Source organism: Leptonychotes weddellii, chromosome 5 (genome assembly GCF_054177405.1).
Source record: "Leptonychotes weddellii isolate Sample4059 chromosome 5, ASM5417740v2, whole genome shotgun sequence".
Lineage (NCBI taxonomy): Eukaryota > Metazoa > Chordata > Mammalia > Carnivora > Phocidae > Leptonychotes > Leptonychotes weddellii.
In genome coordinates, this window is record NC_138373.1 from 20,230,727 (window position 1) to 20,249,753 (window position 19,027).

A 19,027-nucleotide genomic window follows, 5' to 3' on the forward strand; every position below is an offset into this window, starting at 1 on the left:
TGTTAACAATTAGTACCAAGAACATAATATACCACCATCCTGTTGAACTAGATTACCAAATATTAGATGTTTTTCTTTTTGGTGGTGGGGCATGCACACGCCCTCACCTAAACCTTCAGACAGTGGCTCTAAGTGCCCAAACCAGATCGTGGAAAACGCCTGAGGGAGCAGAATTTCACATCTTGCCCACCCCAACTTACTCTAATTTTATTTTCCCTAATCCTCTAGGGCTGCACGATCCACCAAGGTCGCCATTAGCTACATGTCCCAAATGAGCGCTTACACTGTGGCTGGTCCAAATTGCAAGTGTCCTAAGTATAAAGTACCAGATCTTGAAAACTGAGTATTTTACATTTTTTTATACTAACATTTTTTTATTATATGTTGTTGTTTTAGCTATTATATTAGGCTAAATAATACTTTTACCAGTTTCTTTTTACAATCTCAATAAACGACACAGATGACTGCACCGTTCTGCCAGGCAGCGCTAAGTTCTCCCTCCGTCCGGCGGCTCCCTTCCCTGATGACATGCGAGGCTGAGAGCACACACAACACTGCCTTCCTGGAGCCCTTAGAAGACAGTAGCGCCATGATGCCAGGTTAGTGTTAGTATTTATTTTAAAAATACACAAAATATAAATTTTTTACATCAAAGTGTGATAACCTCACTTATACATTGTTCCATACTTACCTGGTTTGGTTTGCACCCTTATGCAAACGTTAATAAATGGATTTGATTCTGATTTTTTGCTAGGGTTCATGTAAACAGCTGAAACTGCTACATAAAATGGACTTAAAAGGTAAGGTGGCCACAGAAACCCAGCAGTGAAACAATTCGATTTGGTCTGTTTAATGAAATTGGCAGAAGTCTTAGCAGATAGGTAATTGAGGACTAAATACTGGCTTCTAGGCATTTTAAATATTTAAAACCTTGAGGTTTTCTTCATCTTGTAAACATAACTTAGACCTTGTTGGCATGAAGTTTGAAAAGCAAAATATTAAACCATGATTTTCATCAGCCTGCCTGTGGTCAGTATACACTCTCTTTATTACGAGAATGAACCAAATAATAAGCAAAATACATCAGGAATTTCAAATTATACTGTAATGAAGGTCCCGGCTGCCCTCCGTCCCGGGAGCGATCGAACTTCAGCTGACCCTGCCCCTGGCGGAGGAAGATCCCCGCTGGCCGCCAGACAGCACCCCGCCCCCGCCGCGGCACGGTCAGTTCCTCTTGCTCCGGGTCTTCCGAAGCCGCGAGACCACTGCCACGTCTGCCGGCTCCGCCGTCCTTCCTTGGGCTTGGATTCTCTGGGTCAGTGGTCTGTGACTACTGTCAAGACTGCACCGTCCCTTTAAGGTACCACATGCCGCCATAGCTTACACAGCAGTCCTGGGAGGAGAGAGGAGCGTGTTAAGGGCAGACTCTACGCGTCCTGTACGGAACGCCACGACCCAGTGTCTGATTAACGGATAGAGCACAAATGGGAAACCAAGATCTGCCCTATCACAGTGCTGCGGTAGCGATGTTTGTTTGGGCCTCAGGAGCTCTGAAAAAGGAGGAACCAGGAATGAATGTGCTTTGTAAGCACAAGATTAAAAATAAAACTGTCCGTAAGTGGACCCAGAACAAAGGTGCCTCATAAATGGCACCAGGTTATGGCCTCGGATGTCTGAGGTCATCACGATGCGAGGAGACGGTCAGCAGCTTTCCGTGTTTCAGGGTTTTTGCAAATACGGTGTTCTGTACCAGTCAATTCATAAAAGCATTATAAGTAGGATACTTAGGTACTTTCATATACTAGACAAATATTCCTTTTTAAACTAAATTTAACTTAAAAATTGATTCTACTGAAATCAAGCGGTATAAGATTCAAAAGGGGAGGGGAGCCGGGACTCTCAGGCCCGGTCACCTCAAGGGATGACGCACCAGACTATTTTTTGAAGGTGGCGTCCACACCTCAGTTCAGTCCTTCTGCCCGCACCCACCATCATCAGGTGGAGACCCCCTGGCTGGGGAGGGGGCCGGATTTAAGAAACACACTGCGGCCCTCCACCTGACATGGGGAGGAGCCTGACAACACAAAGCAGGTGTACCTTTAGCACTTTATCCACCTCCTGTTTACTCAGATCCTCTCCGCACTCTTGAGTCAGCCGTGACTGGATCATGTTCCGGCGTACCCGGTAATTTTTGGAAAAGATTTCAAGCAAAACCTGTCGGTGCTTTAGGAGCAAAAATATGTTATTGTGGAAAACAGTCACCTAAAAGAGAACCCCGAACAAGAAATCCAAAGCTATGGACCTAACTCCACACTGCAGTCTGTGTGCACCCGGGACTTGTTTAAAGATGAATACATCTGACCAATCAATCGGTCATCCCGACACTCCAAGAAGAGAAAAGCCAGGGGTGTGCCGGCAGAGGAAAAGCAGTTTAGACTTGGTGTTTCATGGTAATTAGGAGGCAGGGAAAGGTACCATCTAAGCTGTGTGAAGACAGGGCCGGAAAGCTTTATCATGTATATTTTTAAAAATAGCCCTTATTTGAATCTGATCATTAAAAGAAAAAAGTAATTGTCAAATTCTTTGAATTTCCTATTCTGTCAGGACTAGAAAACTCCGATGCCACATCTTCTAGCCAAGACCACGCAGGCTAGCTAGCTCAGGACTGCTCTCGCACTGGGGCCCCTACCGAGGCCAAAGGGGGACGCTCCCCACACCTTAGGGATAGGACCTGGGAAAGGACAGACTAGTATTTCAGCAGTTTAATCTTCATTCTTAATGTTCAGGCAAGTTCATGATTTAAGGAAAATTCTGGACCTCAGGGTCCATGAGCATACTAGACAAGACACTGGTGCTGTTAACTCCTGCTATTGTGTTCACGGGACACTCGGCACCCTTCTTGCCTGGGTGTGAGAGGAGGCAAAATGGACCAATTTCTCTTAGAAACCAGCACCCGAGATCTGGTAAGAACTCCTTTTAATTCTTACTGCCAGAGGCCACCTGAGAAATGTGGACCGTCACTGGTTCCTGAGCCCGGCTGGATGGCAGAATCCTCTGGAAGGTGGCTCAGTTGGTGAGGCATCTGCCCGGGGTCCTGGGATCGAGTCCTACGTTGGGCTCCCTGCTCAGCGGGGAGCCTGCTTCTCCCTCTGCCTCTGCCCCTCCCCCTGCTTGTGCTCTCTCGCTCTCTCTCAAGTAAAATCTTAAAAAAAAAAAAAAAAAATCTGTAAACATGGAAACACCTAGCTCCTACAGAGCTGAACTAAATCTCTGGCGTCACTGCTAGGAGCCTACATATATTTTTTAAGAGGATTCTAATGCAGCTCGTCTAGACTGACAATCAGGAACCACTGGTTTCGGCTCAAAGGACGGGCCCATCCAGCTTGTTTTAGCAACACACAGAGACACGGAGCCAGAATATCTAAAATTGGGAGTGGCTGGAAAACCTGAAGCGTACATTCTGTGCTCTGGGTCTCCCTAAAGGCCTCACCCCACCTCCCTGCTCTTGGGGAGACAGCAGAAGAGATCACCTTACCTGATCGCTCATGTCTCCAGACTCCCAGAGGGCGAACACCTTCTGCTCATCTGGGGACGCAGCGGTCTGGGGGGGAAACTAAGCAAGGCCTGGGTGTGAGTTGTCGGTCTTTCCCACATGGGTCCACCTTGCCGCCCCCCCCACCCTCCCAGTGTGCATGAGTCCCATTCAGGGAGTGAGCCCATGTGAGACCAGGGGTTCCAATTCCAGCTCCTGCCACTCCCTAGGGCTTCAGTGGGATGGAGCAGGACCCGCCCAGCCCGAAGCCCCCCGATTCACTGGACAAGGAGGGAAATCTGTTTTCTGCTCCTCCTTACAGCTTGGCATCAGCTCCCCTCCAACAGCCAATATCACCCTACCCTAAACATAAGCCCTCAGATGTGTCCTGAGCGGCACTCCCACCCCCATACTGCCTTGGGAGTATCCTGGCGATTCCTTCCAACCCCTTCCCTCAGGGGCTGCGTCGGTACAGGTGAGAGGCCCTGCCCGACTCCCAAGCAACCCACACCACTTGGTTCAGCAGTGTCCGAAGGTGGACCAAGAGAAGGGGGCCAGGCTCAGGGCACCTGGTAGAGCGGTTTCCAGCCTTGACCCCACAACACAAGCAACAGTGGGAGCTCCTACCACATAAAGCCCCTGGGGGACTAGAACCATACAATCTCATTTGATCATCAGAAACCAGAGAGGCAGGGGCAAGGTGCTGCAGCCTCCCACTCTGCAGGGGGAGAATCCAGCTCAGAGTTTACTCAGTGTCTGGGTCGCACATCTAATACATAGCAGAACCAGGGTTAAACTCAAGTCCGTGAGTCTACTCACTCTCCCTGGACCTCAGCACCCTGAGGCCGGACACATCGGAGGTCTTTTCCTCCACAGAGAGGAGCATTCTGTCTGGTCCCTACATCAGGATCAGGGAGAGCGAAGTCAACGGGAGCAGCAGAGAGGGGCCATGGTCTCCCAGGGACACCAGCCCCACCAAAGGGAAGGAGCAGGGCAAGGGTGCCTGAGAGCAGCCTACTTCACACCACTCTCCCATCCACCCCAGCAGCCCAAGACGGCCTAGCTAACCCTGGGCAGGCGCCCCCTCCCCTGCCTGGCCCAGCTCCGAGAAGGGGGAGCCTGGAGCTAACTAGACTAACTAGACCCACTTGCTGGGCGGGCAAGGGTGGCTCCAAATAGGGCAGGGCCCCCAAGCCCTGGTACCTTTCATAGGAAACCGCACCAAGGAGGCTCTCTGCCACGAGGGCCAGATCTCCTGGGACAGCCTAGCCAGCACGGGATCCAGGGCCTCTCGTCCTAGTTTCTGTGTCTCACATACACAAAGATGGCCCTCGCCTCAGATCACCCAAGGCTGCAGGTGCTTCTGACCTTGGACTGCAAACGTTGAGGCTCCCTTAAGAGGCAGCCGCAGCCCCACCCCAGACCTGTTTGCTGCCAGGTCTGGGCGGGGCCTGGGGGGAGAGAATGAGCAGCACCACTTCCGCAAGCCCCAGCCTGGCCCTCTCCACCCTCAGCTGCTGCGGGTGGCTTCCATTCCAGCGCCCCTGCCGATGCCGGGACCAGAGGCCCGGGCTTGGGTGGCTCGCGCTGCCACCCTCAGGCCCCGCAGCAGAAATGCCGAGCACGCCGGTCAGCTAATCTCTAGCCCCGGGGAGGCCTGCCAGAGGCGGGGCACGAGCCGTGGGCTCGGGTCAAAGGGGCAGCGCGTCTCAGGTAACGCAGAAAAGATTTCAGCCCCCGCAGCCACTATGCTGAGGCTCCGGTTCCAGCTCTGGCACCTCCTGGGTATACCTTTACATAAGCTCATTTCACGTCTTTGAAGGTCAGTCTCTACACCTGCACATCGCAAAGACCAATCGATGACAGAAACTAACTCAGCCTGAGAAACGGCAGGGCTGACAGGGCCCTGCACTGACCAAGGCCCTGCCGTAGGCCAAGCTACGGGTGAGCGCCTTCGGACATCTCCGGGGGCCCTTACCCAAGTCCTAGGGACCACAGCCAGCATCTGCCCACGTGAGACGAGGAGGCAGAGCCCGAGAGGCCCAAGGTCATACAGAGCCGCCCCCCGAGGGCCAAGATTCAGACCAAGGTCAACACTCCTCCCGAGTTCCCACGCAGCCTCCAAACAGCTGGTTCCCCCAAAGCAAGCGGGGCACAGGCCACTCCAGAGGGACCCCGCTTGTTGCTCTTCCGCCAGGAAAGGGGCTGCCCGCCAGGAGCCCCCCGAGGGGCAGAGGGTGGCCTCGCGGGTACGCCCGTCCGGAGGCGCGGCTCTACTTACAGGCACCAGTATCTGCTTGCAGCCGGCGGCCAACACCGTGTCCTGCAGCATGCGGTCCGAGATGCCGCTGAACAGCGTGTGGCCGGGGGGCAGGCTGGCCAGGTGCAGGTTGAAGAGGCGCTTGAGTTCACTCAGCGTGAGCACGAACTGTCTCTGGAAGGTGGCCTCCACGAAGGCCCTCAGTTCCCGGGCCACGGGGGTGCTGGCACAGCCTGGCAGCGGGTGCCCATTGAAGCTGTCCCCGCCGGCCGCCCGCCCGCTAGGCAACCCGTTGGCCAGCCTGTCGTGGAGGCCGCCCCCGAGAGAGGTGTCCATGGGCTCCTCGTCTTCCTCTGCGTCTTGATCTTCCTCGTCCTCTCCCTCACTCATGGGCTCCTCCTTGATCCGCACGCCGGGCAGGACCGCGGCCGCCCGCATCTGCTCCTTCCTCCGCTGCAGCTCGCGTTCCAGCAGTGCGTGGTTCTGCTGGGCCTTGCTTTTGGCCGCCTGGACCCGCTGGTCCCCAGAGAGCAGCGCAGCAGGCCCTGTGGGGAGAGGAGCGCTGCTCTGGAGGGCTCAGGGACAGCGCAGAGAAGGGCCCTTTGCCCCCCCACCCCCGACAACCCCCGCCAGCCCGACGGGGGGCACCCTGCTCCCCAGAGGAAGGGCCCGGGAACAGCGCCGGCCAGCCAGGGCCGAAGCACGCCGCGGTCCTGCCTTTCACCCCCACCGGACCCGGGAGGGATGGAGCTCCCCCCGCCACGAGGAAAGAGACAGAAGTGGGGAAAATCAGAATCCCACGTTGGGAGATTCAAACCAGGACGGGTTACTGCTGAGTCCCTGCCAGTTCCTCCTGTCCCACCGCCACCTTCTGCCGACCCAGGAAGGCCTGCACCCCAGCACAGCCCCAGAGTTCAGAAGCCCTCAGTGCCCGAGGCCAAGCCTTAAGCTGAGGTCTGTGGGGAAGGGGGAGGAAGGCACAGAAAGGACACCCAGTGATGAGAGCCACACAGCCCCCTCCGGCCCGAGCCCTGACAAGCCCCCGCAAAGCAGGCCTCCCGGAGCCAGGGCTGGGTTAGGGGCCGGCCCAGTCCAAAGCGCCCCGCACACCTGATTGTCCATCTGGCTTCTTGGGCAAGCCTTCCTTCACAAGATTATACACTTTTTCTAATCTGAAAAGAAGAATAAATTCTCTTAACTTTACAGCACGTCCCCTGTCACCGTCGAGGCAGGGACATCCTGGTGACTGAGATGCCATGTGCACGGAGCCGGCTGGCCCTCCCCACCGCGCACAGGCCCCACGCCCACCGGAAGCCGCCGGGCTGGGGCGGGCAGCGGTGACCCACAGGAGCCCAGGCTCCTGCTCCCTCAGCCCCTCAGAAGAGACACGCCAGCTCTGATCAGCAGGGTCGGCTGCGCCAGGCCTGTGCTGGGAGGTTCTGGGATCGAGCCGCAGCGCCCACCGGAGTGGAGGAAGGGGTGCACGGGGCCCCAGCGCACCTGGGGGGCGAGGTGGCTGTGGCCTGGCCAGCAAGCCCTTACTTGGCCTGGATGCCCGTCCACAGCATATGCTGCCGCTGGACCACATCTGGATGTTTCTTGATGAAGTCCCCATCGGAAGGCAGTATGAACTCCCAGCCTTTGTTGACCCTCACCACGGCCATGTGCTCCAGGAAGTCCTTCACGTCCTCCGTGCAGAGCTGGGGGCAGGACAAAGGTGAGCCCCAAAAGCCTGGAAGCCACCCGGACGGCCTGGGCCTCCGACCGACAGCGGCACTTACTTTAGTCACGGCGGCCACCTCTTTCCTCACCACCCACCGGCTCTGCGTGAACTTCCACATCTGAGGGAGAAAAGGCAGCCTGTTTCTAGGATGCAAAGACGGGCTGCTCCTAAGACCATCCCCCAGACCTCTAGCTGTCCTGGGGGCCTGGGATGAGGGAAGACCGTCTCTGACGAGAACTGAGCTTGGACCAGCCGCCCCCTCCCAGGCCCCGCTGACAGCGTCCGCATGAACGAGACGGGCTGGCAGGCGGTGGCAAACGGCACACGGGCTCCGGTGAGCAAGCCCAGGGGCGGATATCCACCGCACTCTGGCCCCAAGACAAAAATCAAGTGCAGAGGCACCTAGCCGCTAACTGTCCAGAGAAGCTGGGACATCCACTCAGGCAGGGAGAAAACGCAGGCGCTCGCTCAAACAGCTGAAGGGCTGCCCTGCGCACTTCATGGTCACTGCGGACAGCTTAGGAGACCGATTTCCCTCAAGGGAGGCAGTGCAGATTCCAGCAGCCGGGGTTCAAGCCCTTGAGAGGGATGCCTGGGCCGGGACTTACTGGATGAGGACAGGGCAATGGCGTGGAGGAATAAGCTGGCTCAGGAGTTGCCAAACCCACAGCAATAATGTACGAGAGAAGCAGGCCAGCCTGGGACCGCGGGGGATGGCACTGTCAGCCCCCACCCAAAGTCGGTGCCGTTCAGGGGTTTGGGCCCAGTGGTACCAGACTGTCCAATTATTCGTTAACGAGCTAGAAATCTGGTTTGTACCAGGATTTTGAACCGTAAACACTAATTCAAGTGAACATTTAAAAAAACCTGCTCAGGCCAAATGAAACATGTTCCTTAGAGTCCACCTATGGGCCTCTGGCTTGTAATCCCCATTATGAAGCCTAAGACTCCAGGATTCTGAGTCGAAGGAGAAAGAGAGAGGGTCCACAGCCACCCCCTGCCCTCCTCCCACCGCCCTGCCCGCCACCCCCTCCCAGATCCCTGCCCCACTGACCAGAGGCCAGAGAGCCCGGGCACTTACAACAAAGTCGCGACCCCGGCAGAGCACCTCGGCAGGCACACCACTGTGAGGGCTGGAGGAGTCCTTGGGGTACAGGATGTCACTGCCAACGAAAGCAGGAGCAGCAGGTCAGCCCCACTCCCAGCCCCAGCCTCTCCAACACGGCCGGCACAGCTGCCCTCGGGGCCGCCCTTCCAACTGCGGAGCCTGGCTCTGTGAACACGTACGTAGAAGAGAAGCCTATCCCCCAAGAATCCCTCCTCCCAGCCCGTCACGACCTTCCATGCACACACTGGCCCAGCCCCGAGGCCCACTGCAGTCAGGAAGGGCAGGGGCTCAGAAACAGGCCAGCCCGCGACTCTGGGAAGACAGCGAGTCCCACAGGTGGGGCGGGTGTGAGGCCTAGGGAGAGCGGCTGGGAAGCAGGACTCAAGGCCTCACCACCTGACGGAAGGGACGGGTGGGCAGTGTGAGCGGGGGCAAGAGGGGTCAGGGACTGGGACCTGGATGGGCCCCAAGGCACGAGTGGGGCTGAAGCCTTTGGAGTGAATGGGACCAGCAGTCCAGCTCAGAGACCTTCAGGGCCCGGGGCGAATGAGCCGGCTTCTGAGGCTTGCAAGTAAAACCTTGACCAAGTTCAGCCACAGACCCTGTCTCTCGCACGCACGCACGCACGCACGCACACACACACGCACACACACACACCCCCCCGACCATCCTGTGCCCGAGGAGCCTCTACTCTCCTGCACCCACTCCTTCTGCCGGGAGACCTCTCTCCGCACCTCCTCAATCCTACCTGGCAACCAGCTAATACTCTTCCTTCCAGCTCGAGCTCTGTGTCCACTCCCTTCCCAGAAACACACTGTGGGGACAGGGACCATCACTGCCACACGAGGGAAGGGAGCTGCTCGGCCGGTACTGAGCGCGCGACGAGCATGGCGCGCGCCCCAGACCTCTGCTCTCGGGGTGCTCATCTGTAACGGTGCCCACCCCCGCTGCACACATTTCCTGAGGACGGGGACAGCACGTGAATGACAGCGGGGCACGGGGCACAGAACGCGCCATGGAGCCAGATTTAGTGAACGAGGTGTGAGTGCTGCATCATCTCCTCACAGGAACCCAAAGAGGCCGACGAGGGAGGAGCACCACCCCCAGGCCACTGGCAGGACCCGAGGGCTCGCGGCCGGACCCGAAGCACTGGGGCAGAGCGAACACGCGCGGCCCGGGAGGCCCCACCTTCAGGTCACTGGGACAGACCCCAGGCTGGAAGGGCAGAAGCACCAGGGCCACGGGTGGTCCTGGGCAAGAGCTCAAACCCCAGCTCCGGGGCTGCCTTGCTGCCAGACGTTTGCCAAGTCTCTGCCTCTCTGTCCTCGCTCATCCGTAGCATGAATATACCTAGGGGGTCCCATTTAGCGAGTGACCGCCATCCAAAGGCCTTCCGTAATGGGGCACTTGTGTGTTTCCCGGTGCAAGGGCGCCACCAGGTGGCAGCAGCGTGAATAGCCTTCACAATTCATGGCCAACCAACGGAGTTTCTGCAATGAAGTACTTAAAAAATTTGGAACAATTCGTATTTTGACAGATCGTTCACCTTACACCACACTTTCTAAAAAGTCTTTATTAGTGTATTTTATGTTACGCTATTTAAAATTAACATAATCCAGGTGAACATAAAATGCAGCCTCACTTATTAGCAAGGGTCTAAGATGTGCCAGGCATTATACTGACTTTCAGGGATGTGAGGGAGGGTCAACACAGAAGTCCCTGCCCGCCCCGACAGTGACAGTCTGGTGGAGGGATCACAGAGAGAAACTCCTGAAAGGCATCAAGCCACATGCTCCGAACCCCACGGGACACGTGAAAGGAAACTCACACTCAGACACATCTTAATGAACTGTGGAAAGCCACAAGAGAAAAGCTCAAAAAGAGCCAGAGGAAACCAAGAATAAAGACAGTAGACTCGTCACTAGAAACAGTGGGAATGAGAATGCAATGACATTGTCAGTGTGTGGAAGGAAAACAATCAATGTCGAATTCTACACTCAGGAAAAATATCCTTTAACAACAGAAGTGGAATAGATATTTCCAACCATACAAAACCCACGGGAACCCCTCCCCTGCAGAGCTTCGTTAGAGGAAACACCCCAGCGGTTTTTGGCAGAAGGTAATTATCCCAGACAGAAACTCAGATGCAGAAAGGCATGATGAGCAAAATAAAAAAGTAAATATGTGAGCAGATCTGAAGAATACTGACTGGATACGATAATGTCCTGTGGGTTTTAAAATACAACTAAAACATATAAATAGAACAGCACATGAGTTGGGAGGAAGATAAATATAAAACATTCTAAGGTCTTTGAATTGTCCTGGATGAGGGTAAAACACAGCAATTAATATTAAGCTGTGATCAGTTATGAATGCACCCTGAAATCTGTAGGGTACTAAGAGAGCCCAGAAAGAATAACTTCCAAATTAGCAGGAAGAAACGGAATAATAATAAAAGAATCCAGTAGCAGGTAAGAATGGATATGAAATCCGGAACAAACAGACAGCGCTATGGTAGACTTAAACCCAAAACATCAGTAATCACGTTGAATTTAAATGGATCAGATGCTCCCATGCAGAGGAACTTACCTCTTCACGACCCAGTTTCCTTGGACTAACATCGCCACCTTCTGGATGCCACGCAGAACAGCCACAGAGTCGATGGAAGGGCCCAGGAGGCTCATCAAGTTGGCAAAAGGCATGACCTTCACTGAGGAGGATGCAGGAGTCATCAGACAAGGGAAGAGGGCCTGGGCCCTTCCCCGCAACCTCCCCTCCCCCAAGTCTATACAGCTTCAGGCTCACACAACCACCCCAGCATGTGAGTAAGGCGGTCGACCCCACTGGCTACTTGTGCAGGCAACCCACACTCACTGAATCCTGCAGCAAACACCCCAAGGGGTGCTCCTTAAAGGTAAGACTAGTACGGGACGCCTGGCTGGCTCAGTTGGTAGAGCATGCAACTCTTGATCTCAGGGTCATGAGTTCAAGCCCCACGTTAGGCGTGGCGCCTACTGGGGGGGGGGGGCGGGGGAGGAGACAAACAGCAAAACCATTACTACCCGGGCCCAGAGAGGGCCTGGGGTAGGCCCCATGTCCTCTGCAGCTAGGCCAGTGGCCCGGCACCCTGGCAGCTCCAGGGAGAGCTGGGAGCTCCCCTCTGCTTAGGCCCCTGGAGGTGGTATCTCTGAAGAGGAGCCCGGGCCTGGGACTCAGCTCTGAGGTTCAGGGCTCACATCTGCCCTACAGGTTCTGGCCCTCCGAGTCCTCTGACAAAGGGGACCAGTCCCTACTGTGTGCAGCCTGGTGCGGGCCCCCCAAGATAGTCCAAGTGAACGAATGGAGCTCGTGTTCACGTGCAAGGCTCTGTATAAGCCGTGAAGAAGCCTCATCTCAGCCCCCAGGAGCTCTCCTAGTTCCTTAGGCGCAGGGGGGTCAGCGGCTGGCCCAGGCTCAATAGCAGGGGAGCGGCAGGAACCAGAGCCCGACTGAGGGAGCCCCCCTCGCCCCCCCCCCCCACTGCTGCAGTGCGTTCCTTCCAGACGCGGCCAGAGCTGTAAAGCTGGGTATGCTCTGGCTCTGGGTGGCGGGAGCCTCTGGCCTTGCCCCTCAGTCCTTAGTCTGTCCCACACTCCGTTTCCCAAGGAGGTGGTAGGGCTGGGGTCCCCCTGGGGGAAGCGTGTGTCCACCCACCATTCTTCATCAGGATCTTGATCTGATCAGCCAGGGGCAGGGTACGCAGCTGGGCCATGGACAGGACGTTGCTGGGAGCCACGGGTTTGTCTCTGTTCAAAACAGAGACGCTGGGTTAGAGCAAGGGTAGGAGGGGGGATTTGGGGTGGGGGTGGCGTCCGGCCCAACTCTACTCACTTCTCCTCCTCTGGGCTGGGTGGCATCAGCATCATGAGGTACTCACTGCAGGGGAGAGGGCAGGGTCAGCAGCTCCTGGGCTCTGGCCCTGCCCCACCCCTGCCCACAAACCCAGACTGCACCTAGGCTGAGCCTCCCCAAGGGAGGGCCGGGGGCTGGGGGGCAGATAGAGACCCACACCCACGCTCCCTAGCTCCCCCCAAACTTGCGGAGAAAGGACGGCCATCTCCTGCCACACGCACCCTCCCGACCCTCTCCAGAGGACGAAGGGCCCTCTCCCATGTCCGTGTCCCCTGCTAGAGAAGGGGCCACAGTCCCCGGGAAGGCCCCACACCACAGGGCCAGTGGTGGCCTCAGCAGCCCGCAGGCTCAACGGCCTGGCCCGCCGGTCCCACCTGGGTGACTTGACGAGCTCAGTGTTCTCAACCCCACCGGAACCCTGGCACAGTAGGTACTGGCGCTCGTGCTCAGAGCGGCTGTCCTGTTGGGGAAGGCGCAGGGTGGGGGGACCCTCAGCCACCACCCCAGGCCCGCGCCATCCCCCCGCCCCGAGCCCCTCTGCCGTCCAGTTTTCACCCCGGCATCACCTTTCCCTCCGGGCGCCCGCTGTCCTGCCCCAAGGTCGGCCACAGGGTCATATCCAGCCCCCTGAGCATGGCATTCAAGGCCTCTGTGAGGTGGCCGCAACCAACCATCTCCAGCTCTACGACCGAACAGCCCCAGCACCCATGCCTAGGTGCCCTGCCTGGGACACAGGGCCATTAGCCGCAACGGTAGAAATAACAGCCAGCGGTCCCCGAGCACCTACTATGTGCCGGGCTCTGGTGCGATGGCTGCTTATAGACAGCAACTTCTCTCATTAGGTAATTCGCATAAAGTCACACACCAGAAAACAGCACGGCTTCTGGAAGTCTGACTCTAAGGCTCAGTCAACACGAATCTTTCAGGAAAGTTCCAGAGAAATCAGGAGTTGCTCCTCCCCCAGGAAAATGTTGCGGAGCCCTACGGCACCTTTGGCTTCGATTCAATCGCTTCCCTTACTCAATACAGTTTCAAGGATTGGGTTCTAAGTCAGCACACGAGATGAAAACCAACTATAGTCAAAAGTGCCCTTGGCAGATACACGGACTTGGCCATGTGACAGATGGCCGGTTCTCCATCGAGCGCTTTCATTCAGGACCCACGATGCATAAAAATCCGTAACCAAACACCAGCTCCACCCTGGGGCCGGCAAGAAGCTCACACTTGAGGAGAGCCTGGGGATGCCGAAAACCCCGACCCAGGAAACGGTGGACTCCTTTCTCAATCTCCTGCTCCCCTGGGACTCACGCTAAGTAGACCGGCTGGAACAAGGGACAAACTATCCCCAGGACTCTACCCTCTCTACCCGGGGCTCCCTCCCACAAGTGGCTCTCACTGAATCTGAAACCACCAGTTCAAGGTGAGACTGGGCTCTTCTCCCAGGACCCCGGCCCAGGGCCAGCGTCAGCCACGCCCGGGGACCCCGGCTCACCCTCAGGCCATAGTAGTGCAGGTGCACCCAGGGCTCCTCGGCGTGCTTCTTCTGCAGGAACTCGTAGGACTGCACGCGGCGCTGGCGGGCCTGCTCCGACTCAGGACGGGAGAACCGCACCTGGGAGGGGGGTCGTGGCCTCAGGCCCGGGCCCCATCCTGGGCTGCCGGACTGCACCCCACGAGAAGACTGGAGAGCCCCACAGCACTCCCACCTCCTCTTCATTTCCAGACACACATCTCTTAAATTCAGCTCCAACCACGTCCCTCTCTGTGACCTGACGACACAGGCCAGGGAGCAGTTTTCTCATGCTTCTGCCTGCCCGGCACCCAATCCATTTCCACTCCCACGGCTAACAGGCCCCCCCATTTTCCTTGGGGAAATGCCCAGTTCCCCCTCAGCTCAGGGGAGCAAATAGCCCTCCCCCTGCTCCCACCCCCACACACATTCCCAGCCACAGGAGTGGGCACGTGACTCAGACCTGGACAATCCGAGCACCAAATCCTCTTAGCCACAGGGGCTGGTTCAGGGTTGGCCAAGCCAATGAGTCCGGTCTGGGACTTTAGTTAGAAGTAATGAGAAAGAAGTTTCTCTTCCCCTGGGGTCTTGGAAGCTGGGAGGATGTGAGCCTGGAGCGGGGATAACTCTGTACCACTGGGGACAGACACCCTGCCTGAGAAAGGCCAAAAGAGGAAGGCGGAACCTGGAGATGGAGATGGAGAAACCAGGTCTTGATGACCGAGTCTGAGCACCTGAATCCAGCCATACCTGAAGCTACCCCTCAGCTTCTCAGTAACAGGGACCAATACATTCCATTTTGAGCTCATGCCAGGTAGGTCCGGGTTTCTGCTGCTTAGCGTCCTGATGGAACCGAGCCCTGACACCTCCCCTATGAAGGGCACACCCCCACGGGGGCGTTGGCTGGATTACAGAACCCTAGGATTCTTTTTTCCTTTTTTTTTAAAGTAGGCTCCATGCCCAACATGGGCCTTGAACTCACAACCCTGAGGTTCAGAGTTGCATATTCTGCTGACTGAGCCAGCCAGGTACCACAGAATCCTGGGATTCTATATGCGTCCTTTAAGTTCACGGGCCTAAGGATAACTTGTTAAATGAGGGCCAATTGAGTTCCCGAGGAGGGCAGGAGGGTGATCATTCAAGAAGCTACTGAGAGAAGAGGGTGAGCACCCCCACCGCACAGCGGTCATGTCGGTAGCGGCCCATCTTCAAGGACGTGCAAAGGCCCACAACTTAAGCCACATACGTACGCCATCCGTGTCACCATTTGTGCTTTCTTCCTTAAATACGCCTTTTAACCTCCGTATGCTTACACAGAGGAAACTCGGTAAGCCATAAATGGAAGGTCAATATTCTTCTCACCATGTCTGGAATACAGGCTTAGTGTTCAGATAGAATTGCTGGGTCTGCACACCACCGGGAACAGTGAATGATGTGGTTAAGGCACATGGGGTTTTCGTTCCACTAGGACATGGGCTTCGTGGCACAGACTGTGCGAGTTCCCTGGACCTCCTAGGCCCCCAGTTTCCTCCTCCCAGGCAATTCCAGTTCCAGCCAAGCCCCAGGCTGCTATCCTGTGAACAGCTGGGACAGGTCAGGGTGGGCGCAGGACAGGTTACTCCTCCAGGCTGCCCAGCAGGAAGGCTCTGAAGGATGGGACCGTTTCGGTATCTGTTTCACCCCCAGAGCCTGGGTTCTGCACGGCCCCTCCCACCCCGAGCTGCGTCCGGGCAGCGGAGCTACAAAGCCGGCCCGCTGCCCCCCGCCCAGGCGGCACCCTCCCTCTCCTCGGGGCCAGAGTTCACTCACCGTGATCTGCTTCACGTCTTCTTCCGCCTCATCCTGAGAAGAGTCTCCTGCTGCAAGAGAAAGCGGACACTGCTTGCAGCCTCTGGTGGAGCCCCAACTCCCCAGAAGGCCTCAGGCAGGGGCATCTGGGAATTCTCCCAGACGGGGATCGTTGGCCAAGTCAGCTCTTCTCAACCGGGGGCAATTTTGCCCACGAGGGGACACTTGGGAATGTAGAAAGCCACGTCTGGTTGTCAAAACTGTGCAGGTGAGTGCTCCCGGCATCCAGTGGGTAGAGCAGAGATGCTGCTAAGCGTCCTGGAATCCATCCCCCTGCAGTTTTTCCCATGACCCACCCATCCCTGCCAAGATGCAGACAGACAGAAGGGCTAGGGGTCCAGAGCTCACCCTCATTGGCCGCCTCCCTCTCCCGGTGCTTGGCGTCCGCCTTATCCAGGTAGGAGAAGCTGGGCCGCAGCTGCAGGATGCCATGAAGAGGCGTCAGGTGCAGCTCACCTGGCAGAGGAAGAAGGCTTTGGACCTGACTCTGGGAACTGGGGCCAACCCACCCAGCTTGGCTCACAGCAGTCACAAAGGGCCCTGCACTCCCCCAAAAGCCTCGGCCTACCGCCAGGCCACCTGCCACCTCCGCTCTAGCCCCCAGTCTCAGGGCCTTGGCACCACCAGGCCCACGGCCCTTCCCAACCCCACCTGGCCCAGTGAGCACACAGCTACAGTAGGACACGAACCCAGACCCTTCTGCTCAAAGCCACTTCTTGAAGCCTGCCTGCACACCCTCCCCCGTGAGCATCGAAGGCCTTTCCGACCCTGGTCGCCGCCCCCTTCCCCCAGCTGCTTGCTGTGGCACACGGCAACATTTCCGCTCCAAACACGGCCTCTCTTCCCCGCCGGGCCTTTGCCAGACACCCTCGATGCCCACCGCCCCCTCCCCACACAGACTGCCTCTCCTCCTCCAGCTCGGCTCGTCAAAACCCCACCCAATCCGCTCAGAAGTCGGCCGCACAAATGTGGCTGGAGGAATGGCCCCTGGCGGGGCCAGCTGGAGGACTGTCTACACAGTCCTGGACGAGGATCGTGACTTTTCCTCGTGAGTGAAACGTGTGCACTGGGAGGCAGTGCAAAGACCATCAATTTCTCTCAAGTCAGTGTGGGCTTGAAAGAGAAGAAATCACACGCTAAGGCTCTGGTAAGTGGCTCTGTGAAAGCGTTCTGGACTCCAGAGGGAGCGGGATGCTCGCAGTCAGGAGTAAAGAAGCAAATGGTCCTACAAATACCATATGATTTCACTCATATGTGGAATTTAAGAAACAAAAGAACAGGGTTAAAAAAAAAAAAGCACACACACAGAAAAAGATTCGGGGCTCCTGGCTGGCTCTGTTGGTAGAGCATGCGACCCTCGATCTAGGTTATGAGCCTGAGCCCCACTCTGGGTGGGCGTGGAGCCTACTTAAAACAAAACAAAACCAAACCATACACACAAAGCACAGAACCCACAGACTCTTAACTACAGAGAACACACTGATGGTCACCAGAGGGGAGTGGGTGGGGGGAATGGTGAACTAGGAGATGGCGATTCACAGTACACTTATGGTGCCGAGCACGGAGTCAGGTACAGAATCACTGACTCCCTCTGTTGTACACCCGACACTGATATAACACTGTCTGTTCGTTATACTGGAATTTAAAAAATAAAAAAAGAATCATTTTACCACCCTACATACAAGAATAATTTTCAGAAATGTTAAAAAATTTTTATATAAAGTACTATAAATACCAGAAAAAAAACAAGGAGAATCTTTGTATCAACCTAGGATGGGAGAAAGAATCCTAAAAACCAAGACCAGAGATTCAGAAGGAAAAAGACAGGACAGGTAAGTTTGGCTACAGAAGAATACGACCACGTGGGCACAAGTTCTGGAGACGGGTGGTGGTGACTACTGCACACCAACATGAATGCCCTCAAATGTCACCGAACCGCACACTTAAAAATGGTCAAAATGAGGGGCGCCTGGGTGGCACAGTCTGGCAGGCGTCCGAGCTGATTTCGGTTCAGGTCGTGATCTCAGGGCCGTGAGAGCGAGTGCCGTGTCAGGCTCCGTGCTCAGCGGAGATTTAAGATTTAAGATTCTCTTCTTCCTCTGCCTACCTGCCACCCGCCCCCTGGGAGTGTGCTCTCCAAAATAAATAAATCTTTAAAAAAAAAAAAAAAAAAAGGTTAAAATGGTAAATTTCATGTTATGTACATTTTACCATAATAAAAATTAATTAATTCAAAGAAAGAAACAAACGGTCCCAGCTGCAAGGCGTGAGACATGGGTTCAAAAAAGAAGTATAGTTATTTGATACTACTTTTGAGTCTTTTCTAGTTTGTTTCCTAAGTGTTCAAGTTAGTTTTACTTATTGCTTTATGAACTCTAAATACTTACTTTTTAATGGCTTTATTGAAATATAACTCCCGTGCCATACAAAATTTAAAGCATACTAGTCAATGTATTTTAATATATTCCTGGAGCTGTACAACCAACACTACAATCAATTTAAGAACATTTTCAGGGGTGTCTGGGTGGTTCAGTCGCTTAAGTGTCCGACTCTAGATTTCGGCTCAGGTCATGATCTCAGGGTCGTGAGATCGAGACCCTTGACGGGCTCTGCACTGGGCGTGAAGCCTGCTTGAGATTCTCTCTCCCTCTGCCCCCCGCCCCCCAAAGAACATTTTGATCTCCCCAGAAAGAAACCCTGAACCCATCCTCAGTCACTCCCCATTCCACATTCCTCCTAGCCATGGGGAACTACTACCCGCTTTCTGTCTCTACGGATTTGCCTCTTCGGGACACTTGATTTAAATGGACTCCGACAACATGTGGCCTGCTGAGCATCATGCCCACTAGAGGGTGTATCAGTACTTCATTCCTTCCCGTGGCCAAATAACATTCCACTGCATGGCCGTAGTGCACTTGGCTATCCAGGCGTCAGCTGACAGACTTATGGGCTGTTTCTACTTCTTCACTACTGTGAATAATGCTGCTATGAACATCCATGTACAAGTTTTGTGTGGATAGACGCTTCACTTCTCTTGGGGAGATGCTAAGTAAAATTGCTCATGCGTAAGTACCTTGTATTTTTTTTTTTTTGAGAGGGAGGGAGGGAGAGGGAGCGTGAGCAAGTGAGTGGGAGGAGGGGCAGAGGGAGAGAAT

The 19,027-nt window shown here is 55.5% G+C and overlaps 1 protein-coding gene across 5 annotated transcripts in view; it reads right to left on the reverse strand.

The window, feature by feature from the left end:
• Positions 1–593: 593 nt before the first annotated feature.
• Positions 594–19,027, reverse strand: part of POLR3E (RNA polymerase III subunit E) — a 29,732-nt gene continuing 11,298 nt past the window's right edge. For 3 of the 5 annotated variants that reach the window (XR_014145314.1, XR_014145317.1, XR_014145316.1), the window contains 16 exons: positions 16,221–16,328; positions 15,834–15,883; positions 14,007–14,126; positions 12,889–12,974; positions 12,494–12,538; positions 12,317–12,408; positions 11,213–11,333; positions 8,597–8,678; positions 7,574–7,633; positions 7,335–7,492; positions 6,903–6,964; positions 5,814–6,337; positions 3,536–3,613; positions 3,001–3,202; positions 2,098–2,223; positions 594–1,393 (listed from right to left, as the gene is read on the reverse strand). Coding sequence is in view for 1 of the 5 variants with exons in the window: in XM_006730796.3 (XP_006730859.1) it covers positions 1,337–1,393; positions 2,098–2,223; positions 3,536–3,613; positions 5,814–6,337; positions 6,903–6,964; positions 7,335–7,492; positions 7,574–7,633; positions 8,597–8,678; positions 11,213–11,333; positions 12,317–12,408; positions 12,494–12,538; positions 12,889–12,974; positions 14,007–14,126; positions 15,834–15,883; positions 16,221–16,328 (1,769 nt within the window). In the remaining 4 variants the exon portion in view is untranslated. The remainder of the gene's footprint in view (positions 1,394–2,097; positions 2,224–3,000; positions 3,203–3,535; positions 3,614–5,813; positions 6,338–6,902; positions 6,965–7,334; positions 7,493–7,573; positions 7,634–8,596; positions 8,679–11,212; positions 11,334–12,316; positions 12,409–12,493; positions 12,539–12,888; positions 12,975–14,006; positions 14,127–15,833; positions 15,884–16,220; positions 16,329–19,027) is intronic. The other 2 variants (XR_014145315.1, XM_006730796.3) reach the window with 2 other exon arrangements.